General features: G+C 40.1%; 2 protein-coding genes and 1 pseudogene across 3 annotated transcripts; 2 read left to right on the forward strand and 1 right to left on the reverse strand.

Annotated features, from left to right (window-relative positions):
• Window positions 1-1,673: 1,673 nt before the first annotated feature.
• On the forward strand, window positions 1,674-15,965 carry GCK72_011197 (annotated as a pseudogene). The gene is made up of 10 exons: window positions 1,674-1,692; window positions 4,392-4,696; window positions 6,121-6,189; window positions 8,611-9,116; window positions 10,073-10,134; window positions 10,192-10,271; window positions 11,737-12,392; window positions 12,976-13,072; window positions 13,563-14,369; window positions 15,714-15,965. Coding segments are annotated over exons 1-10 (2,853 nt in total).
• A 1,553-nt stretch (window positions 15,966-17,518) lies between these two features.
• GCK72_011198 (uncharacterized protein) lies at window positions 17,519-19,545 on the reverse strand (the record flags this gene model as incomplete). The annotated part of the gene is made up of 5 exons (XM_053728282.1): window positions 17,519-17,618; window positions 18,019-18,110; window positions 18,485-18,711; window positions 18,759-18,819; window positions 19,447-19,545. The coding sequence occupies 5 exons, from the start codon at window positions 19,543-19,545 to the stop codon at window positions 17,519-17,521; spliced, it is 579 nt and encodes a 192-aa protein (XP_053587859.1).
• On the forward strand, window positions 18,008-20,507 carry GCK72_011199 (uncharacterized protein; the record flags this gene model as incomplete). Its single annotated transcript, XM_053728283.1, has 3 exons — window positions 18,008-18,143; window positions 19,338-19,426; window positions 20,130-20,507. The coding sequence occupies 3 exons, from the start codon at window positions 18,008-18,010 to the stop codon at window positions 20,505-20,507; spliced, it is 603 nt and encodes a 200-aa protein (XP_053587860.1).
• Between the last annotated feature and the right edge of the window lie 4,210 nt (window positions 20,508-24,717).

Consider the following 24,717-nt stretch of genomic DNA (forward strand, 5'->3'; position numbering starts at 1 on the left):
TGTAATTTTGTGAATTTTCAGAAGAATCGACAGTCTCAAACCGATCTGAAATTCATTTTCAGCCATTTTTCATCTATTTTTGATCAATTTTGGCCTTAAAATCTCAAAAAAAAAAAACTCTAATCGCTGTCTTCATCCTAATCCCTCCTCCGTCCTCTTCTCCGTGGTTTTTGCAACGTCTCTCTCTTATTTTTTGCAGTTTTTTACACTTTTCGAAGTGACACTTCTCTTCTCTCGTTTCTCTGCGTCTCTCTCGTTCTCTCTCTCAATCCGTCATTCGGATAGAAGAAGCAGAAGAGAAAACTACTTCTCTTCTCTCTCTCTCTGAGATCAAGTTTTTCTCTCTTTTTCTTCTAAATGAATAGAGAAATGCATCTGGCAAGAAGCCAAGTCGATTCGATTGGTCTTCGATTTCGTCTTTTTGAGAGATCAGCTGATCCGTTTCCCGCTTAGAGATGGAAATTAGGTGGTATTAGATGGATTTTCAGTTGGATTTTCAAGTTTTTCAGCTGAAAATACTAAAAATCATGGTTTCAGATGCCAAAACCCGTTGAAAAAATTGTCACATCTACTAAAAATAGGTTTTCCTACAACGGAAACTTCACTATACTGATGCTGGGAACTAATACCGGAAATTAGGCAACGAAAAAGTCTCTTTCCATGGGAAAATGGGCTTTTACATTGCATAATTTCCGGTATTAGTTCCCAGCATCAGTATAGTGAAGTTTCCGTTGTAGGAAAACCTATTTTTAGTAGATGTGACAATTTTCATCAGGTTTTGCCATTTGGAACCGTGATTTTCAGGTTTTATTCGGCAAAAAAGAGCTCCTGGGACTCAATTTTTGAAATTTTTCAGCCACATGTCGGTTTTTTTTGTTGGAAAAAGAGCTTAACGTCTATGAAAGAAGCAATCAAATATATAGAATGACTCGTTGTTTCAGTTTTAAAGTTGATTGGATTAGATTTCAGCTTCCTAGAGTCAATGTCTGCCTTGTTTTCAACTCGGAATTTGATTTCTTAATCGAAAAACCGGATTATTGACGGTAATTAGTCGAAAAATAGTCATTTTCAGTTCAAAAATCCGTATTTAATCATCTGTAATGCTCATTTAGAACCTTTTGGCGTGCCTTGAACGCGTTTATATAGAGAAATCGGCTTGAATTCATGCCAAGACGTCGGAGATTCTTTTGACAACGATGGAAACGGTCTGGCGCACCTCTGACGCATTTTGAAAGTGAAAAATCTGTTTCCAGTGGAAAAACACGCCCCAGAGACTATTCTGAAACTGAAGTTTGCCAATTTTCTCGGTTTCATTCCGTTTCCCCCGAGTTTCAGACCGTTTACCTGCAGTTTTTATGCAGTAAACACGTCAGAGGCGCACCAGACTAAATTTTGGTTGGAAAAGTTCATCTGAAACACGTTTTTGAAAGAAAAATCAAGTCAGGGACGCTCAAGATGCGGTTTTCGATCTGAAAAGTGGAATCTGGCGCGCCTGAGACGCGTTTTTAGTCATGCAACAAATGAGGGGTGAATCTGACGCTTTTTCAAACCGGAACTCTGAATCTGAAGCGCCTTTTCTCGGCGGATAGTAGAATTTGGAGACGTAGGCTGGCGCGCCAGAGACGCGTAAATAATTTTTGTTTGAAATTCTCAGTTCCACCCGGAACCAAAAAATGCCATTCTCTGACCGATGTAATCGGCACGAAACCTCTCTTAATCCCCCCCATATACCTTATAACCACCTGGCCATCATCCACGGTGTCAAATCTCGATAATTGCGTCAGCGCAGCTATTGAGAGATAACCCCACCGAGGAGACAGATGTTCGTTGGCGGCTAATTTGTACTTTCTTCGCCGCCGTCTCGGACGGTTCGATATCTCTGCGTCTCCCTTTCTCTCTCGGTGTCGCCTTACTATCGGTTAGGCGGCCGAATGGCATACATTGCCAACCCGAAAGATAGAGAGAGAAAAAGAGAAAGAGACAATTACTGTTTGAGAAGATGAGAGAGGAAAAGAAATAACTGTTTCTGTCTCTCTGACGTCTTTCCCACACTTTTCTTGCTGCTCGTGTGCACTTTTGTATCTTGATTTTGCTCTTGAGAAGCAGTTTTTGAGGTCAGTTTTGTCGAGTTTTGCAGCAAAAACTGAAAATTGGAGCCTGAGCCCAATTTTTACGGTCTGTACTCAATATTGGAGGACTCAGCCTAATTTTTGAGGTCTGTACTCAATTTTAGAGATCTGAACCCAATTTTGGAGGTTTCAGCTCCATTTTTGAGGGTTGAGCCCAATTTTCAAGGCCTGAGCCCAATTTTAGAGGTCTGAGCCCAATTTTGGAAATCTGAGCCCAACTCCGCCTCGGAGAGCTACTTATGGTGCTCCGGAACCTATCTTTTGAGACGGAATTCGATTTCTTAGCTCCAAAGCTCGAAATTTGGATTCTGAGATCTTGAAAGAGCCCTTTTTTCGAGATTTTTGACCAGAAACTCATTTTTTCGGGTCCAGAGGCAGTATTGTGACTCGAGCTCAGGACTCTTGACTTGGGCTCCAGAATCTTCACTCGAGCTCCAAAATTAGCTTTTTGAACCATTTTTCGGGTTTAGAGGAACAGAATTTTGAGTTGAGCTCACGAGTTTGGAAATATTGAGTTATCAGTTTCATTTTGAGCTCAAAACCAAGATTTTTGCACAGAAATTGAAAAATTCTTCATTAGAGCTATTCTGGCGCCGTTTTCACTCTCAGAAATTCACAATCGTTCTGAGAGGTCGATATCTCCACTGCCAAGACACGAGTTTTGAGCTCAGAAGCTGAAATTAAATGCTGCTGGAAATGCTGAACCAAAAACTGCGACTTTTAATTCGTAAAAGTTTACAAATTCAGGATTTCCAGCAGCACAGCATTCAATTTCAGCTTCTGAGCTCAAAACTCGTGTCTTGGCAGTGGAGATATCGACCTCTCAGAAGGATTGTGAACTTGTCAGGGTGAAAATAGCGCCAGGAGAGCTGTAATGAAAACATTCTTCAATTTCTGAGCAAAAATCTTGGTTTTCAGCTCAAAATGAAGATATTTTAGAGTTAGAAGACCCGAATTCCTTAAAAATGGACTTTGAGCTCAATCAGTAAGCTCATAATCTTAAAATCACGAGTCTGGGCTGATTCTGAATCTTTCAAAGTCAAATTTGAACCGGAAATCACATTGTGACGTAGAGTTGCTACTAAACTTAGAGCCTGAAATTCTATTACCAGGTCCGATTTGGTGCTCCTTTTGAAGCTTTCCAACAGGACGTCACAATGTGATTTTTTGAAAGATTCATATCCAGTCGACCGGAAATTTCACTTTAAAAGATTACGAATTTTGAGCTCATCGATTGAGTTCAAAATGCATTTTAAAGGAATTTAGGCCAGAATTCCCTTCCAAAAAGCGTTCTGACCTGTCCAAGTCACTCATTTTATTATACCCGGAAGTACCCCTCCCTCACCTCCATTCCGTATGATCAATCAGTCACGTGCACTCCTTCTTTGCTCTCTCTTTTTTGTCTTTTTCGTACCTGCCAATCATTTTTCGATTCCAATATCGAGTTGATAGCGGTAGAAACAGGCGATAATGAAAACGAAATTGGCAGAGAGAGGGCATTACCTCGAAAAATGACAGAATCACCTGATCAAAATGGACATTTTGTTCCGAAAATTGCTCCGGGGAGCAGATTTTTCGCTTTCAAAGCGCGTCAAAGGTGCACCAGACTCATTTATTCTTCGATCGCGTTTTCAGAAGATTTCGGCTGGAATTCATGATATATATATATATATAAAACGCGTTCAAGACACGCCAGAGTGTTAATTTCTCTCTCAAAAACGCGCTAAAGACACCCCAGATCCGATTTTCACTAATTCTTGTGCAGAAAACGCGTCAATGGAGCGCCAGCCAGTTCTAGCTTCGTTACTTCTATTATTACCGATAAATCGCGCCCGCCAGAGGTACCCCAGTCATCAGTTTTTTTTTTCATTATCTCTCTGAAAACGCGCCAAAGGTGCCCCAGACTTCAATTTTAGTCTAATTTCTATCACTTTACCATCAAAAAGCTCGAAATTTCTCTATTTTTCTGTAATTTTCACTGAATTTTTGTGAATTTTCATCTCAAAAACGCGCCAAAGGCGCCCCAGACTTCAATTTTAGTCTTATTTCTATCACTTTACCATCAAAAATCTCGAAATTTCTCGATTTTTCTGTAATTTTCACTGAATTTTTGTGAATTTTCATCTCAAAAACACGCTAAAGACACCCCAGACTTCTCCTCCCACAGTTCTTTTATCACTTTACCATCAAAAAGTCTCAACATTTCTCGATTTTTCTGTAATTTTCACTGAAATTTTGTAAATTTTCAATACAATTTTGCAGAAGAATCAACAGTTCTTCAATCAAACACTGTACGCATCTCATCGACTCGAAAGTTGAGTTGTTCGTCCTTATCATCAACTACAACACCGACGAAACAACAGAATCAGAATCAGAATCAGAGATTCGTTGGCGGCGGATCAGCAGCATCAGGAATCCGAACATTATTCACAAATCACGGCGTGTCGTCACCGCATCCGTTGTCATCACCGTTGTCGCCACGAAAAAATATATTCAGAAGCAGCAAGATGTCTGTGACGGAACCTGCAGATTCTGGAAGTGGCCGACAGGCGCAGCAGACTCTGCAGGTAACAAAGAGAATGGAAATTAATGGAGACTAATTTCAGCCTAAAAATGTCCATTTTCTGAGCATTTTTGACCCAAAAATAGCCAATTTTGACTCATTTTAAACGGAGTTTGAGGTTTTTGTAAGATTTGGGCTCAAAAAAAAGAGGAAGTTTGATGATTTATGAAAGGAGATTTGAATGGAAATATGTAAAATCACTTATATTCCGATTTTTTCGCATTTCAAACTCAAAATGTTGCTCAATATGTACCAAAATCAGTTTTCAACTATGGAAAAGCTGAATTTCCGCTATTTTTTAATGGGAAAAAGATTTTTCTTGGTTATTTTCACCGAAATTACGATTCAGTATAGAAAACCCGATTTTTATGAGAAAATTCCCGTTTTCAATCATTTTCAGCCCAGAAAAGGCTAATTTTGGCTTAAATTAGTCTCGAATCTCATTTTTCAAATTCTAGTTTAAAACCGGAATTTCAGACAATTTCAGCTCGAAAATTGTGAATTCTAACGGTTTTCAGCATAGAAATGCATATTTTTCGATTTTCGACTAAAATTACTCATTTCTGGATGAAAATTCGCAAATTTCGACCTTTTTCAGCCAAAAAATTCTATTTTTAGGTCAGAAATGCCCAGAAAAAGGTAATAATCAGATTTGAGACTAATTTAAGCCAAAAACATCATTTTTCAGAGCATTTTTGACCCAAAAATAGCATTTTTGGAGCTGAAAACGATTGAAACTGGAATTTTCTCTTAGAAATTGCTGAAAATCGAAAAAAACCAAGAAATATCTTTTTCCTATTCAAAATAGCGGAAATTCAGCTTTTCCATGGTTGGAAACTGATTTTGGTACATATTTGAGCAACATTTTGAGTTGAAAATGCGAAAAATCGGATTTTTCAGTAATTTCTCTATATAAAACGCGTCCAAGGCACGCCAGAGTGTCATTTATCGTATAGAAAAATCGGATTTTTGGCCTAAAATTTAACTTTTTGATTTGGAAATGCTATTTTCTAGTGAATAATCATTTTTTGCGACTAAAAAAAATTGAATTTCGATGATACAAATCGGATTTTCTCGAAAAAATCGAAAAACGTGTGTTGAAACCGTCTTAAATTTCGTTTTTACGACCATTTTTGTGAAAAATCTGAAATTTATTGGAAATTTCCATGAAAAATCCTCAATTTTCCACGTTTTTTCTTTAAATTTCCCTCCGAAAATCATCATTTTTCGCCGTGAGAAATTCATCCCGTATTGCCCCAATTATTCAAAAAAAAATTCCAACTCTTTCACGTTTTCTTTAAAAAATTACGAAAAAATTACGTAAAAATTGAAAAAAAAACGGAAAAATCGATTATTCTCTAAATTTGCTCTCTGTGAATTCGCAGCAATATCGCACAGATCGAATAAATAATGTTTTTGTCGTTGAAGGTGTGTGATTCAACAATTCAACCATTCACCGAAGGAGTCTCATGGGCACAATTGATGGAAGAGGAGGAGGTGAGTAATTTAGGCGAAAATTGGGTTAAAATTGGAGAAAAATGGTCAAAAAATATGCAAAAAAATGAACGAAATTCATTGAAAATGATCAAAAATTGGTGAAAATTGCTCCAGAAACGCGCCAACGGAACCCCAGCTGAAAAAAACGCGTCTCTGGCGCCCCAGCCTTAGGAAACTACGTCGCCAGAGCTGTGCGGAAGTAAAATTTTCAAAAAAGGAAGAAGGAAGAAGGAAGAAGGAATAACATTTTCAAAAAGGAAGAAGGAAGAAGGAAGAAGGAACGAAATTTTTCAAAAAGGAAGAAGGAAGAAGGAAGAAGGAAGTGAAAAAAGCCCGGAAGAAGGAAGAAGGAAGGAAGAAGGAAGTTGGGTTCCAAACCGGGAAATCGGAAGTTAATTTTGAAAATGACAAATTTGAGGAAACTTTTTTCTAGTCATCTCTGAAAACGAATTTTGGCGTTGTTTTGCATACAAAATTCCATTAAAAATCACCAAAACTCCGCTGATATTCAGTCGAAAATTACAAAATTTTTGTGAACTTTTAACACGGAAGTCGAACAATTTCAACGGAAGAAGGAAGAAGGAAGAAGGAATAAAATTTCAAAAAAGGAAGAAGGAAGAAGGAAGAAGGAAGTGAAAAAATGCCCGGAAGAAGGAAGAAGGAAGAAGGAAGAAGGAATTCCGCACAGCTCTGTACGTCGCGTTTTTTTTGGATCGGGAATTGGTTTTTTTCAAAATTCTGTTCAAATAGATAAAAAAGAGAAATTATAAAAACCAAAAAAAAACTTGGTGACCGGAATTGAACCAAAAACTGGTTGTGCATTGAGCATCTCTGCTACCACCTACACCACACTGCCGGTATTTTTGACACTTCCGAAAGGTAATGCCTTGTCAGTTGTCCAAACTTTGACCTCGTTTTCTAGAATACCAGATCTCGAGGGCAAAAACTGAATATATATTTGGAATCAGCGTTTTCTCAGCTTTCCAATGATATAGGTCACGACCCATAACTCCAGACCGAGTCGAGGGCCTTCCCTAGTTAGGAAACTAGGTCGCCAAATTCTGCTTTCCACCGATAAAACCAAACAAGAAAAAACGTCTCAGGCGCGCCAGCCGCTAATTTTCATTTGAAAAATTGGGAGAAAATTGCATGAAAATGGCCCAAAAATAGGCAAAAAAATGAACGAAATTCATTGAAAATGATCAAAAAATGGTGAAAATTGCTCCAGAAACGCGCCAACGGAACCCCAGACACAAAAAACGCGTCTCGGGCGCGCTTCAGAATCAGATTACCGGTTTGAAAAGTTATTTTTTTCAATGAAAACGCGTCTCCGGCGCGCCAGAGGCCCCCCAGATTTATTGCATGGCTAAAAACGCGTCTCAGGCGCGCCAGATTCCACGTTTCAGATCGAAAACCCATTTTGAGCATCCCAGACGCGATTTTTCTATTAAAAACAAACGCGCCTCAGACGCGCCAGACGCTCATTTTCGTTTGAAACCCGCCGTGGAAATTTGGGAGAAAATTGGAGAAAAATGCATGAAAATGGTCCAAAAATACGCAAAAAATGACCGAAATTCGAGGAAAATGAAGAGAAAACTGGTGAAAATTGGTCTAGAAACGCGTCAACGGAACCCCAGCCGAAAAAAAAGAAGAAAAACGCGTCTCCGATGCACCAGCCGGAGAATTGTACTTTCCACCAATAAAAGGCGCTCCATATTCAGATTTTTTGTTTGAAAAAGCGTCTCAGGCGCGCCAGCCACTCATTTTCGGCGCCAGGGGCACCCCAGATTTGTTGTCTGACTCGAAACGCGTTCCAGGCGCGCCAGGTTCCTCTTTTCAGATCGAAAACCCATTTTGAGAGTCCCAGACTCGATTTTTCTATTAAAAATGTGTTTCAGTTGAGTTTTTTCAACCAAAACATGCGTCAGAGGCGCGCCAGGCTAATTGAATCAAAAAAAGTTAGTCAGGTGCGCCCCTGACACGAGTTTTAGCTGAAAAAACTCATCTGAGACACGTTTTTAATAGAAAAATCGAGTCTGGGACGCTCAAGATGCGGTTTTCGATCTGAAAAGTGGAATTTGGCGCGCGTGAGACGCGTTTTCAAACCGGAAATCTGTATTTGAGCGGCTTTTCTCGGTGGATAGTAGAATTTGGGAACTTAGGCTGGCGCGCCAGAGACGCGTTTTTCTTTTTTCGACTGGGGTTCCGTTGGCGCGCTTCTAGACCAATTTTCACCAATTTTAGATCGTTTTCTTCGAATTTCGGTTGTTTTTTGCAAATTTTTTATGGTTTTCATGAATTTCGGTCATTTTTTTTTCAGATTTTTAGACCATTTTCAAAAAATTTTGGTAATTTTTTGCATATTTTTACCCAATTTTCCCTCAAAATTCCCGAAAATTTCACTCTTTCTTTGTTTTCCAGTTCCAACTCATCGACAATGACGAACACGGCGACGACGACGTCGACGGTGCGAACCCATCGTCTCTCTCGCCGGAACGTCGTCATCAGATTCCCGACTCCGCCCCTTTCCGTGTCCAAGTGACGAATATCTCGTCGCAACACGTCGAAGAGGAGATTATTTACTATTTCGGTGGTGACAAATTGATTAAAACGATACATTTTCGAAAAGAGGGAGAAAAAGCTGAAATTGAATATTTCTCGAAAGAGGGATTGCTTCACGCACAGACACGAGACGAGAAGGAATTCAAGGGACGAATTCTGAAGGTGTTTGTACGTCAGAATAGAGAATCAGTTGGACGGGTGACGTCACGAGTGTCTGGAGACTACGCAAGACAATACGAGAGTGCTGATAGTCATTTCAGTGGAAGTGGACGGAATTATAGTCGACAAAACAATCGAAATCACTATAACAGTCAGAGTAGTCTGAATAGTGATCGACATTCGCAGAGTGGACGGTTTGAGAAGGGGTATGTGTTAGGGAAGCTCAAAATATCCAAAAATAGTGAAAATTAGGTGTTGATTTGTAGAAAATTTGTCAAATTTTGTGAAAATCGCTGAGTTTTGACTCGAAATCCGCGCTCAAATAAGATTTTCGGTTCAAAACGCGTCTCGGGCGCGCCAGATCGAGATTTTTAGTTCAAAACGCGTCCCAGGCGCGCCAGATCGAGATTTTTAGTTCAAAACCGCGTCCCAGGCGCGCCAGATCAAGATTTTTGGTTCAAAACGCGTCTAGGGTGCGCCAGATCAAGATTTTTGGTTCAAAACGCGTCCCAGGCGCGCCAGATCACGATTTTTGGTTCAAAACAACGCGCCGGAGGCACCTCAGATTAGTTTTTCGGCTAAAAAAACGCGTCTGAGGCGCGCCAGACTTTTGTTATCCATCAATGAGAGAGCGGCCAAGATACGTCAGATCCAGATTTTTGATTTAAAACGCGTACTAGGCACGCCAGCCTCAGATCTTGAGTCTCTGCCAAAATCGGTGAAAAAAAGACTCAAAATTGAGGTTTTTTGATGAAATTTCGAGCTAAAAACACTGCATGTTTGATACCCCTTCGTACTATCTATTTTAATGCAGAAACGACTGAAAAATTCCAAATTTTCTCATTTTGGTCTCAAAATTCGTTTCTGACTGTCATTTCAAGGTGTTAGCGTTGAAAAATTGTGGTTTCACCTTTATTTCTCTTTTAAAACCCCGCTTTCTCGACTTTTCCTTTAAAAACTCAATGGTTTTCTGGCGAAAAAACGCGTCTCAGGCGCACCAGACAAACTTTTTCCTAAAAACAAGTTAACGGCGCCGCCCACACGAAAACCTCAGCCGAAAAATGGCGTGTTTGGTGCTCCAAATCACGATTTTCAGCTCAAAAAGCGTCTCAGGCGCGCCAGCCACTTTTTTTAAAACATAAAACTGTTTTTATTTTTCCAGCAACCGAAACAATCACTATGGCACAATGCCGGCTGGCGGATATCATGATCGTCGTGGAGGAGGTAAGTCCCGCCCCCTTTTCAGTCATAATATCTAAACGAATCTGAAAGAATTTGAAGGAAATCGAAATGGTGGGTACAACAACGACTCCTCACGCTACAACAACAACGACAATAATCGCAGTTTCAGAGCGCCCAGAGTGAGTTGTTTTGGTCTAAAATAAGGTTTTTATTAAAAAATTTTGGAATTTTTGTGATACTGAAGCTGAAAATTCCCATTTTCTCTCAAAATTCGAAAGAAAATAGTCAATTTTCATAATTTTTTGGTGAAAAAAAGCGGGAAAAGTGTTCAAAACCACCACATTTTATAATAGGTGGCCTAGAAACACGAATAGTTTGAAAACTGGTTCAAAACGCGTCCAGGGTGCGCCAGATCGAGATTTTTGGTTCAAAACGCGTCTAGGGTGCGCCAGGTCAAGATTTTTGGTTCTAAACGCGTCTCGGGCGCGCCAGATCAAGATTTTTGGTTCAAAAAACGCCTCAGGCGCGCCAGATCAAGATTTTTGGTTCGAAACGCGTCTAGGGTGCGCCAGATCAAGATTTTTGGTTCAAAACGCGTCCAGGGTGCGCCAGATCAAGAATTTTAGTTCAAAACGCGTAAAGGGTGCGCCAGATCGAGATTTTTGGTTCAAAACGCGTCCAGGGTGCGCCAGATCAAGAATTTTAGTTCAAAACGCGTAAAGGGTGCGCCAGATCGAGATTTTTGGTTCAAAACGCGTCCCAGGCGCGCCAGACACTGTTATCTAACCTATTTTTGTCTATTCTACACAGTCTCCCAGACTCCGAGTAAGAACTGCAAGGAAATTTTTGATCTACCCTCATGAAACGAAAAATTTGAGAAATTAGCAGGTCTAAAACGTTATTACTTTAATTTTTAGCGTAAAGCTCAATGTCAGAAGTAAGAAAATTTCAGTTTTAGAATTATTCTGAGAGCATTATCCAACCATTCAATCCAAAAAATTATGGTTTCAGATATTATTTCGAGTCGAAACGGCAATTTTTCATTTTGATTTCGGAAAAATCTACGGGATTTGTTCATTTCTCAAAATTATCCAACGAATGATTGCTCAAAACGCGCTCCGGAGATTTTTACACATTTCTGTAGGACGGTTTTCCAATTTGCTCATTAGTTTTCGAGAAAATAACAAAAAACTGAAAGAAATTCGGAATTTGATCGATTTCTCAAAAACTAATGAGCAAATTGGAAAACCGTCCTACAGAAATGTGTAAAAATCTCCGGAGCGCGTTTTGAGCAATCATTCGTTGGATAATTTTGAGAAATGAACAAATCCCGTAGATTTTTCCGAAATCAAAATGAAAAATTGCCGTTTCGACTCGAAATAATATCTGAAACCATAATTTTTTGGATTGAATGGTTGGATAATGCTCTCAGAATAATTCTAAAACTGAAATTTTCTTACTTCTGACATTGAGCTTTACGCTAAAAATTAAAGTAATAACGTTTTAGACCTGCTAATTTCTCAAATTTTTCGTTTCACGAGGGTAGATCAAAAATTTCCTTGCAGTTCTTACTCGGAGTCTGGGAGACTGTGTTCTAATTAATAATTATCTGCCATCTCATCTCACTTTTCCTCCTTATTTCAGAATCCAAACTACGAGCGTCAACACAGTGGGCCGAATTACAACAGATACAACGACAATGAGAACAATCACGGTGGTGGTCCACTCCAACGATCGGGCAGTTATCAACACAATTCGACGTCGAACGACTGCCGCTACAGTACCGCCCAATATCAGTCGCAACCGCCGGCGTCAATCAGTGCTCGCTCTCGTACCGAATCTCACAACACGTACAACGACAATGGATTCTCACGCACATCTTCTAGAATGTCGGTGGCGACGACGACGAATCAGGAAGACCATCCGACGACGGTGAAAAAGCCGACGACGAATCCGTTCGGAGACGCGAAACCCGTCGACACACAGGCACGTCTTCTGGAGCTCGAGAAGCGACACGCGGAGAAGTCGAAGTCGACGACGACGACGTCGAATTCAGATGAGAATTCTGGTGGAGATCATGAGAATACGGCGCCTCCCACCGCCGCCGCCGCCGCCCCGATTTCCGATAGTCAAATGACGCGTAGCTCGACGTCTAGCCATAAATCGTATCATGGAGCATATCAGGGACACCATCACAAACCGTATTCTGGAGGGGTGAAAGCAGCCGGAGCACCAGCTCCTCAACAAACGACACATCATCAGACGACGTATGAGCAAGGAGCACCGCCCGGATCGGTTGTGTTAGTTTTTTTTTGTTGCTTTGAAATCTTGAGAAAATTTGGTTTAAAATATGCAAAAAAAGCCGAAATTCGATGAAAATGATCAGAAATTGGTGAAAATTGGTCTGGAAACTTTAGAAATTCCGGAAATGTATTCACGCGCCAACGGAACGCCAGCGACTCTATTTTTGAGTGAACGCCGCGACTCAGGCGCGCCAGGTTATACTTATAACGGACTTCGCGACTCGAAACAGCGCCAGATTGGTTTTCTGCCTAAAAACGCGACTCAGGTGACCCAGAGCAAAAATTTTTGGTTCAAAACGCGCCTCAGGCGCGCCAGACTGACTTTTCCCAAAAAAAAAAAGCGAAAAATCAGGTTTCTGGTGCTTTAGATCAAGATTTTTAGTTCAAAACGCGCTTCAGTCGTTGCGCCAGATCGAGATTTTTGGAATTTTAGCGCGTCTGAGGCGCGCCAGACACTCATTTTCAGTAGAAAAACGCGCCAGAGGCACCCCAGATTTGTTTGCTGGCTAAAAAACGCGTCTAAGGCGCGCCAGACAATCGTTCACTACTAAAAGTCCCCTAATTCTCTTCTCATTTTCAGAATCAAGAAGCGTGAATCGATTGACGTCGAAAAGATGAAAGACGCTGACGAGGTGCCACCAGTGGATCCGATACAGTATCCCACGGCCGATAATAAGGTATTTTTTGAAACAAAATCTGAAATTTTTGACATTTTTTGACTGAAAATCTGAAATTTTTGACATTTTTTTATCGGAAAATGTTGATTTGGGATATTTTTTGACTTAAAATCTGAAATTTTGGAGGTTTTTGACCGAAAATCTGAAAATTTGGACATTTTTTTACTGAAAAATGTGGATTCTAGACATTTTTAGTTTAAAAATTCAAAATTTTGGGCATTTTTTGACCGAAAATCTGAAAATTTGGACATTTTTTTATTGGAAAATGTTGATTTAGGACTTTTTTTGAGCTAAAATCAAATGTTTGACGTTTTCTGACAGAAATATATCGAATTTAGACATTTTTTAACTGAAAATCTAAAATTTTGGGCATTTTTTGACCGAAAATCTGAAAATTTGGACATTTTTTAACTGAAAATCTGAAAATCTGGACATTTTTTTGACTGAAAAATGTTGATTTCTCACTTCTCTAACAGTTTCAAAGTTCCAGAAGATGTCAACGGCTTCTGAATCGGCTCAATCCGAGATGAACAAGTCGACGTCATCTGAACTCCCGCCACCACATCCATCGTCATCTGGAACGTCATCACGTGGCGGTGGTGGTCGTGGAAAGCATCGTGCCACGATGAGCACGTATACGGCACGTGGCGGACATCATCATCATCATCATCAACTTCAGAAGTCGGCGACGATGGGACAAATCGAGAAGACGTCGTCATCTGGAGCCGCAGAAGCATCTGGAGACACTGGAGATGTCGTCACGAAGACGAGTCATCATCAGCAGAAGCGTCGCTATCAGGATCGTAAAGAAGCAGCGAATCGGCGATCGTCAATTTCTGGAGAATCTGAATCGGCGAAAACGGAGAAATCGACGACGACGTCGGCTCCATCGTCGCATCGTGGAGCTCTCCGTGGTGGGCGTGGCGGCGGAGCAACGAGGGGCGTGGCTCGAGGAGGAAAAGCGCGGCTCGATTACAATGGGAGTCACAGCTACAATCGGAAAGAAGAAGACGTGACGACGACGACGACGGAGCAGAAGAAGGCTGACGAGAATCAGCAGAAGACGTCGGCGGCGGCGGTGGTGAAAGTGACGTCATCATCAGCGACGAAGACGACGCCCGTCGAAGGCGGCCAAACGGTGAGAGTGCGGGATTGTTGGGGTAACTGGAAGGTGTTGGCACGCGGTGCGAAACCGAGCGTCGTCAAAGACACGCCCACTATTTATACCATTACTAACTCGCGAGGTGTGAAGGCGTTGACTTGTTCGCTGGAATGCTATCAACAGAATCAGCAACAGGTTAGTTTTTTGATCTACGGACGAATCATCGCTGTCGTTTTGTGGTGACTTTATTATTGCATGAGAGATGGAGGAGAAGAGAGCTGAAAGGATGCATGCAGAGGAGATTTTTGGCTGAAAATTGACTGAAAATCCGCCCAGATTCGATCCATTTGCATGTAGAATGAGGGATTTGGGACATCTGGATGTGGATTCACAGACGGACATCTGGACAGACAGGACTTGAAAATTGATGAAAACTGTGTCAAAAAAGACGGGAAATACAGATTTTTGAGCATTTTTTGACTGAATTTTTGAGATTTTCAGAAAATTGGCTTAAAACTGTCAAAAAGTAGTGAAAATTCAATTTCTTGCATGCAGAATGAGAAAAATGGGGACATCTGGATTCGCGGACAGACAGAAAGACAGACGGACCCATGGACATCTGGACAAACCGACACTCTCAGCACTCCAAAACTGGCTGAAATTGTGAAAAACGATAATGTTTAACTGATTTGTCGAGATTTTCAGATGTTTTTTCCCTCTGATTTTCTGAAAATCGACAATTTTCGAAGATTATCGTTATTTTTTGAGCGATTTTTGTGCTGAAATTTGAGCGTTTTTGAAGATTTTTGAGTGAAAAAATCCGATTTTTAGGGGTTTTTGAGCATTTTTGATGAAATTTTCGAGATTTTCAGACACTTTTCCGTCAGAAACCTCAGAATTCTATCTTTAAACTGTCTGAAATTTCTAAAAACGATAATTTTCGAAGATTTTTGTTCATTTTTGAACCATTTTCATTGCCTTGCTGAAAATTTCAGCTCAATTTCACATCTGAATTCGAAAAAAATCTGGAAATTTCCGACATTCGGACAAACAGACACTCCCGACATACCAGAAAGTTAGTTTCAGCCAAAACTGGCGGAAATTAGCTGAAAATGAGGCGAAAACTGTAGAAATGAGGACATCCGGACATTCGGACTCACCCGATGCACAGACAGATATGTTTAGTGGACATCCGGATATATGGATACACAGATATCTACAGTATCCCTTGGAATCAATTTTTGACGAGTCGGACATCTGGACACACTCTGACGAACAGATGGAAAAAATTTGTATTAAATTTCGGATTTTTTGAGGTTTTCTGGACATTTTGTGTGTCCGGATGTCCACTTTTTGAGTTTTTTAACCACTAATCTGTTATAAGCGATGTCTGTCCGGATGTCCGGACGTCCAGATGTCCACCCACCCATCACACTCTATCGCACCCCCGCACACCACCATGTCCATCGTCCCCAAGTGCTATATGTTTATATATATATAATTTTCTGAAATTTTTAATCTAAAATTTCTCTTTTTCAGCTCCAAGAGGCGAAACGTGCCGCGGAAGCGGCGAAACGAGCTGAGGCAGCAGCTGCCGCGGCGGCTCCGCCCCCTTCTGCCACCACGTCATCTGAAGCCGCCAAAGGGGGGGACGACGACTCATCGCAGCAACAGACGCCGTCGACACCGAAAAAGAATAAGAAGGATAAGAAAAAGGAGAAGAAGAAGGAGGCGAAACAGACGCCGTTGGGAGCCAACAAGTTTGCCGCTCTTTTGAATGTTGAGAATTGAGCATTTTAGGCCACGCCCACTTTTTGATTTTTTTGACCCATTTTTTGTGCCTGAAAACTGCTTTTTTACCCCCTTTGACTCCGCCCCCTGTGTCCATATTTCCTTCCTCCTATTATCATTTTTTGTTTCTTTTCTAGTCCCCACCCCCCTCCTTCTCCTCATTTTCAACTGTTCTTCTACCTCTTTGACCCCCGTTTTGGACGATTTTAAACTGGAAAAATTGGATTTTTGCTCGTTTTTGAGATTTTAAGATGTTTTTGCTTTGAAAAAACTGTCTGAAATGTTGAAAATCGACAATTTTGGAAGGTTTTTGAGCTGAAATTGGGGATTTTTGATGGAATTTTTGAGATTTTCAGACACTTTTTCTTCACTAGACTTCACTAGACTTGTTCCTTAAAAACATCAAAATTCCATCTCTAAACTGTCTGAAATTTTGAAAAAAGACAATTTTTGAAGAATTTTGAGCGGAAAAATGGGATTTTTCAGCTGAAATTGGTGTTTTTTGAGATTTTCAGACGCGTTTTGTCTTTAAAAACTCAAAATTCCCTCGTTTTAGCTGAAATTTTGAAAATTTCAGTAATTTTTGAACGGACAAATTCTGAAAAATGCTCAAAAATCTGAATTTTTTGACCGATTTTTCTGATATTTCCAGCCTCTAAAAATGTCTGAAAATCACCCAAAATTCCGCCTCCACTTCTCCAATATAGGAATCGATAATTTCAAGTGCAATTCCTCTATTTTTCTCTAATCCTCTTCTCTCTATTCTCATTTCTCTCTGAAAATTCTGAAAATTCCATTTGTCCCCCATATTCTCAGGTCTCTCTGAAATTTATCGATTTTTCCCCCATTTTTTGTATTCAGAATCCCCTCTTAGGCTCCGCCCACTTTCATGTGGCTCCGCCCCCTATTTACCATTTTGGCCTTATTTATGCTATGCGAGTATTCCCCCCATTCTCCTCATTTTCACTCTTTAAAAATTCATCATTCACAACTTCAAATACATGAAATATCGTCACACATGAACCACGCCCCCTTTTCTATAAGCTCCGCCCCCCCCCCACCCCGTTTTTCTGATATTTCCTCCCAGATAATGTTTTAGCCCCCGTTTCCCCCTAAAAAGTCTTCTATGCAGACTTTTTTGGATTTAATTTTTTCGAATTATTTATTATTATTATTATGATTATGGTATGGTATGAATGTGACGATGCTCTTTTTCGTTGCTCTTTTTCTGATTTTTGGGTGTCTCAGTAGGAAAAAAATGTTCACACTTTTCATTCTCTTCGTGTGGCATCTGGAGTTGCAATAACTATAGTAACCAAGTTTAAAGGCGCATATCGAAAAGTATATCAATTCGAAGATTCGAATTCGTAAGAAACAAGTAAGAAGACAGGGTTACTTTTTAAACAATATTTATTTGAAATTTATAAAAAGAATACAGAAACATTTAAATTACATATTTTCCTCCATTGTTGTTCTCCAGTGTATAATGCTCTTCAGCTCCAATAGCGGCAGTGAGCATTCGTCATATTGATGCTGATCGGCTTTGAGGTCCTTTAAGATGTTTGATCATTCTCCTCATTCATTTCGGAGCAGTACGCGGAAGGATCCATTGCTCCTTGATGACGTTCCGAACATCGGATCGTCGGTACTCTCCTGGAAAGAATGGTTTGGTTTCATACTTGCAAACTGGGCCGAAACGGGCCGCCGCGTAAACTCGCGTCAAAATGAATATTATGAGCTGAAAAATATACCAAAATGTAGATCTCGACGAGTTCTATATCCATGACCTACTACGGGCCGAATGGCTATTTGTTAATGTGCCGCGGGCCGGACTAGAATAGATGTTTGACCATTTTGGCGCTTTTTGGCACTTTTTCCCTGCCCGCGGCACATTAACGGATAGCCAACCGGCCCGTAGTAGGTCACGGACATAGCCCTCGCTGAGATCTACATTCTGGTATATTTTTCAGCTCATAATATTCATTTTGAAGCGAGTTACGGCCCGGTTGACAAGTATGATTGGTTTTAATTCGAAAATTAATATGCTTCTTACCTTCTGGATTTCCAAGAATGGTGCCATCGCTTCATCTGGATCTGATGTTCCTTTCGGCACTGTGGTGTACATAAGTCTCCAAGTTTATTCCTCTGGATATTTCGATAAAGAGTACTTGGAGTATTGTGAGTCGGTTATCTTCTGAAAATGAATATTTTAGAATAACTTTTTGAAAAAGAAAAAATTGTCTCTCATACCCATCGAACTTGTGTAAGTTTCCAAGAACATCAAGCGGAGTCCATTAGCTTTTGGAGGAAGTGGATCCGAGTAGACATCCAACTTGAAATACAAATCTTCTTGTGGTGATCGGTGCGTGTGCCCAGCTTGAGATCCATCTTACAGATTTCCATGAGCGAAACATCTTCTTCTTCTTTTGAAAATCGACTACCTTTCATTGTCTTTCATTTTGAGAAGTCCATTTGCTTGTGGTGATCGGTGCATGTTCCCAGTTTTAGATCCATCTTACAGACATCCATAAGTGAATCGATGATCTGGCGGTGTCCTTCAATCTGGTATGTGTGCTGAAATCTTCTTTGTCATTGGTATCCTGGTAGTACTTGCGTGTCGTCAACCTGTAGATCGGGTATCCGGATATCGGCATCTGTGGATATCGTCGAAGAGCTTCAAAATCCTTTTTCACTTCTTCCTGGCAACTTGTCCCTCCAAACGGATTCCGATACGGCCGCAAACAATCTGAAAAATGAAAACTGTGTCAATTTTTCAGCATTTTTCCAACAAACCTGAATACCGCTGTTTCTGATCTTGCGGCGGTGTTGTTATCCATCCTTTGAAGAACACTTTCTAAATTCCGACAAAAAATACATTTCAGGGTCTTAAAATTGATGAAAACTACCTTGAAACATAACAATAAAATAAATAAATACTAGAACTCCAGAAAAATCATAAAAATTAGGGTAGAACTGCAAACCGGACGCCGCTCACATAAAATACATAGAAATGATGATGTTTCTATTTCATCCCCCGATGTTCACCATGCCACATGGAATATCACAATAGAGCGCATTTGCATTTTATGACACATCATTTTATTATTCCATAGGAACACAGGGAGACTGTTTTTTGATGTGTCATTTTTAATTGTTTGCGGAGAAGGAAAAGTGTTGTTCGGTGATTTGGACGAAAAGTTGTTGGTGTCTTACCACGAAAACTACAGTAACCCAAACAGTTTAAAGGCGCATACCGTGCAATGATGTCATGAGTATACATTTCGAAAAGCTCTCAACTCACTGAACCCAAACATACGAGTTTCAGAACGTTCCTATCGGATTTGCGACAATTGAAATTTTCTTGAATTTCAGACTCCGCCCCCGAAACATGCGACATATCAGACTCACGTATTGTTTGTAGAGGTTCCTCTAGCGGAGACATCTGGATAGACATAAGTACAGTAAGACCCGGAAAACTGACACTTTTAAGATTTCCCTTGACTCCGCCCACTTGGGTTACTGTAGTATTCGTCGCTATGCCATGAAGCTCACATGGAATCACAGTAGAGCGCATTTGCATTCTGATGAGGGATTCTAACTCTCAATGTCTGCGTCTCTAGACGCACTTTCTTCCCCACTACATTTGTTATTTTCTCACCATTTGATCTACACCCGCGGCCGCCAACTCTCTTTTCCCTCCCGGACCAGTATAAAAGGCCGAGCGGAAGTTCATTCCGGGCAGATATTCTTGATCCCACCTTCTTTCATTTTCCTTTCTTTTTACTTACTTTTGTTTCCCCTTTCTAGAAAATGGGCGGAGCTACAATTGCAATATCGCCGCACGGTTTTTTAGATGCCAAAAATGTGCTGATTTCTAAAAGTGTAGGCGACACTGTATATTTGTGTAGAAACTATGCTGAAATTCGTCGATTCCAATTGAAACTCCGCCCATTTTCCCTGAATTTATTTACGCGGGAGGTTCAAGGTGTCACAATGCAACTGCGCTCTACGGAGACATGGTTTACCCGCCAAACGCAGTGTGTCCACCATCTGTCCATTTATCATTGTGTGATGGTCACTTCTATTGCTTCTCTTGTCTCTTCTCTCCTTTCCTATTCACTCCCTTCTAGCTATTGATTTTTCCACAAAAATTTAATTTTCCAGAAACTACCGTACTACTACTACTACTACTACTACTACCTGTCCGTACCAATGTCTTCTTCTTCGTTCACCGCCGCGTCTTCACAAGAATTCGAAATGGACAAATCCAAGAATCTCAAAGAGAAATTGGAGAGAACGAAGCTGGAAAACGTGACACTTCAACGAGAAATGGATATGCTGGAATTTGTGAAAAATGAGATTCTCAATGATTTTATGAAATCTGAGGAGAAGGGGAAGACCATCGACTCGAAGATATCTGAATTGGAAGCAACGAATAGGGGTGCTGAGCAATTGATCAAGGTGAATGGGGATGAGTTGAGGAGACTTCGTGCAGCACTCGAGAAGAAGACCAAGATTAACATTGAGAACGCGTTTGAATGATTATTTATCATTTTTCAATCAATAAATCCATTTCTCTCATTTCTTTGTTTCTAAATTTTCAGGCGCATTTTTCCATTTTTCAGACTCCACCCCCAAAAAACAGAAGTATAGGGAAAACAGGTCAGAATCCGTTCAAAAATACTAAAAAATCGAAGTTTTGGGTGATTTTCAGACATTTTTGAGACTGGAAATATCAGAAAATCGGTCAAAAAACTAAGAAAATGCAGAGAATTTTTCCAGAATTTTTCGGTTAAAAACTAGTGGGACTTTCAAGTTGTTGAATTCAGAAGTGAGACTGAGCTGAAATTTTCAGAAAGTCAGTGAAAATGGTCCAAAATTGACCTAAAATCTTCGAAAACTGTAGTTTTTTTCAGAATTTCAAACAGTTCAGAGATGGAATTTTGATGGTTTTTAAGGGAAAATCGTCTAAAAATCTTGAAAATTCAATCAAAAATGCTCAAAAATCCAATTTTCCGTTCAAAAATCTATGCAAAAATCGTCCAATGGTGAGAGAAGTGCGGGTGGAGACGCAGACATTAAAAGAACCGCGAAATCCCCATCAGAATGCAAATGCGCTCTACTGTGATTCCATGTGAGCTTCATCGCATAGCGACGAAAACTACAGTAACCCAGGTGGGCGGAGTCAAAGGAAATCTCAAAAATGTCAGTTTTTCAGGTCTTACTGTACTTCTGTCTGTCCAGATGTCTGATTTTGAGAAAACGGGCTTCTGAGAGATTCATTTTTCATACATTCTTGAGGCGCATTCCAATTTTGCAGTTTGCTGCTAAAATGTTCTACATTTTTTTGTAAATCCGGCCAAAAATGAGAGGTACACCATAAGCTCCTCACACAGATGAGGTTCTAGGGAATAAAGGTTCGTGGAAAATGGGCGGAGTCTGTTTTGCAACATCGCCGCGCAGTTTTTTCGGGGCGTTAGTTAGCATGAAATGCGTTTTTTGCCGACATCTTAGAGGCTGAAATAAATATACCAAAATTCCTCTGCCTGTAAAAATTTAATTTGGGAAGAAACTGCGCGGCGACTTTGCAAAACAGACTCCGCCCATTTTCCACTGAATCAGCGGGTCCTCAAGGTGTCACAAGTCGAATGCAACTGCGCTCTATTGAGCACTGTTTACCCGCTTGCGTCTCCGCGTCCACCATCTGTCCATCGCTTGATGAGATTCGAGGGAGAATACGAATAGAGTCATATTCCCCCTGAGATAGCCTTCTGGTTGGTTGTCGACAAATATGCATTCTGATTTTTATTGAATTCTTGTTTTATTTCTTTATTGTTTTTTATTATTCTGGTCATTTCCGATGCTGTTAATAAATAAACAGGTGAGAGTTATACAGTGGAAACTGTGAATTATCGATTAACTGCGTTTCGTTAATAATCAATTACATCAAAATAAAAAATGAAAAAATGTTGCACGCCAGAAACATCCAAGAAATCGCGGTGACTGTCTTACTAATTAGTTAGTTCAACCAAATGCAAAGGTCTAGAAGATTAGAGAAATGAAGTTAAATGCACTAAAAACCTTTTTTCAGTGCCCCGAGTGACAATTATCTTGACCACATCTTGGATAGCGACGAAGAGGAGAAGAATGAGCCATACCTGTATGTTTTTTTCTTGGGATTAGAAATATTTAATGATTTTCAAACAAGAAAATGAATAAGTTAAAGCATAGAAAACCAAATCACTTTCAGCCCCCACCATCTCAAGACTTATCGTCTGCTTCCGAGACTCGTGCCGCGCCTGATGTCAATTGTCTTACTTCTGCATTGGAAACAGTCAACCATCAGAAGCTTCGCCAGAACTGAAACCAGTTGATGAATTAACTATGGAGCAAGAAATAACGCGTCTCAGTGATTCGGTAAGTATAGAGTTTTTGGGATTATTTACTTTTGGTTACGTCTATCAGCTTCCGATGAAAATGATGAACGTTCAAGCTCATAGTGATCAAATACTTTAACATCTTGAGAAAATATAATTATTTAATGAAAATTAGCTCAAAACCCCTAAAACATATTAAAACTTGTTAATCTGGCGTGCCTGTGACGCTTCCTCCTCTCCCTTTCCTTCTCGTTGCCCCTTCTTTTTTCTACCCCCTCTACGACCTGTTTTCTCGTCCTCCCATGTGGTCTAGTGGTTAGGATTCGTGGTTTTCACCCACGCGGCCCGGGTTCGATTCCCGGCATGGGAAGTTTTTTTTTTCTTTATTGTATTGAAGTATTATGAGCTTCTAGGTGACTTTTAGAGTAGGGAAATTATCCAGTAGCATTGCACAATTAGTTAGTGTTATGTCTTCTGGTGGCGGGAGAAGGGACTTATAAAACCATTTATTACATGGTGAGAATCAACAACTAAGAGTTCTCTTCATCTTATATAGGCAGATCTTCTTGCCACGTGTGACCTCAGGGTTAGACGTTCACTAGGCTAGGCCATTGCTAGTTCACGCCACAACACCTCCCTTTCTTTAATGAAAGTCCATTTGTCTACTGTCTTGAATACTTCGATTCTTCCACGACAGCCGCTGCCTAGACTCCACAGCTTTTCTTCATCGGGACCCATGTCCTCATCATTGCTTCGATCCTCTGATCTTCGGCCAACGATCTTCAGCACGATGGCATTTCCTTATGCATCTGACAGCTTCCACACGAAATCTACCATTCGAAATCGTTGAACGAGTACCTCGATCCATCTTCACTCGGCGCTGCTGCTGGTTCTTCTACTTCTACTTCTACTGCTACTACGGTTTCTTCCTTCTGGGCGATCCGATGATCCCGAGCTCTTCGCTCTCCTACCCTTCTTACCGCTTCTCTTTTTTAACGATGTTGTCCATCGGGATCTCTTTGCCTCTTCCTTCTCCAAGGCGCACCAGCCAACGGTCCCGTCCGACATGCCAAGCCCCCGGGCGTCGGTTCGTTGTTCAGATCCTGATCGCCAATTGTTATATCGCTAGGTGACGGGAGAAGGGACTTATAAAACCATTTATTACATGGTGAGAATCAACAACTAAGAGTTCTCTTCATCTTATATAGGCAGATCTTCTTGCCACGTGTGACCTCAGGGTTAGACGTTCACTAGGCTAGGCCATTGCTAGTTCACGCCACAACAGTTAGCTAACTATAAGAAAAGTTTAAAACACTTGAAATATCTGAAAAAAATTTTTTGAGGAAGGCGTCCGGCTGGAAATCCGCTCTTCAATGATGACGAGATTCTCCTAATCGACCATTGGAACTTTTTTGATAAAGAATTGGATGGCCCCCCTCGAAACGAAGATAAATCGATGGAAGAACATGTATTGATTTGATGGATTTATTACTTATTAATTATTACTGATTATTATTGATTCACCTGATAACGATATTTAATAAAAATAAAAAATATTCTAAATCAATGAAAATATCGTTCGGTCCTCTTTCCAGATTCCCTGTGCTTTCGGTTACTGTAGTTATCGTCGTGAGACCCTCACTCATTCTTTTCTGAAAGTCCCACTCACTGAAATCTAAAAAAACGACAATTTTTGCTCAGATTTTTGAACGGAAATCGGATTTTTTTTGGTGAAATTGCGATTTTTGAGCATTTTTGACTTAATTTTCGAGATTTTCAGACGATTTTTAGACGATTTTCCCTTAAAAATCATCAAAATTCTATCTCTAAACTGTCTGAAATTCTGAAAAACGACAATTTTCGAAGATTTTCGTTCATTTTTGAACCGTTTTCACTAACTTTCTACAAATTTAAGCTCAGTATCACTTCTGAAATCAAAAATTTTGAAATTCCCACTAATCTTTGAACCGAAAAACTCTGGAAAAACGCTCAAAAATATCCTTTTTCATTGTTTTTTGTTTCAAAAATATCTCCATTTTCTCTAATTTGGACAAGTTTTGGAGATTCTTGAAAATTGTTGATTGAATTTTCAACATTTTCAAACGTTTTTTGTTTTAAAAATCTCAAAACCCCCCACTAATTTTCACTAATTTTTGAATCGAAAAACTTTGGAAAAATAGTGAAAAATCTGCATTTTCGGATATTTCCAGCTCTTTTGTCTCAATAACCTCAAAATTCCATCGTTTTTAGCAGAAATTTAGAAAATTTCAGTAATTTTTGAACCGACAAATTCTGAAAAATGCTCAAAATCTGCATTTTTTGACCGATTTTCTGATATTTCCAGTCTCAAAAATGTCTGAATATCACCCAAAACT

This window comes from Caenorhabditis remanei, chromosome III (genome assembly GCF_010183535.1).
Source record: "Caenorhabditis remanei strain PX506 chromosome III, whole genome shotgun sequence".
In the NCBI taxonomy this organism is placed as follows: Eukaryota; Metazoa; Nematoda; class Chromadorea; order Rhabditida; family Rhabditidae; genus Caenorhabditis; species Caenorhabditis remanei.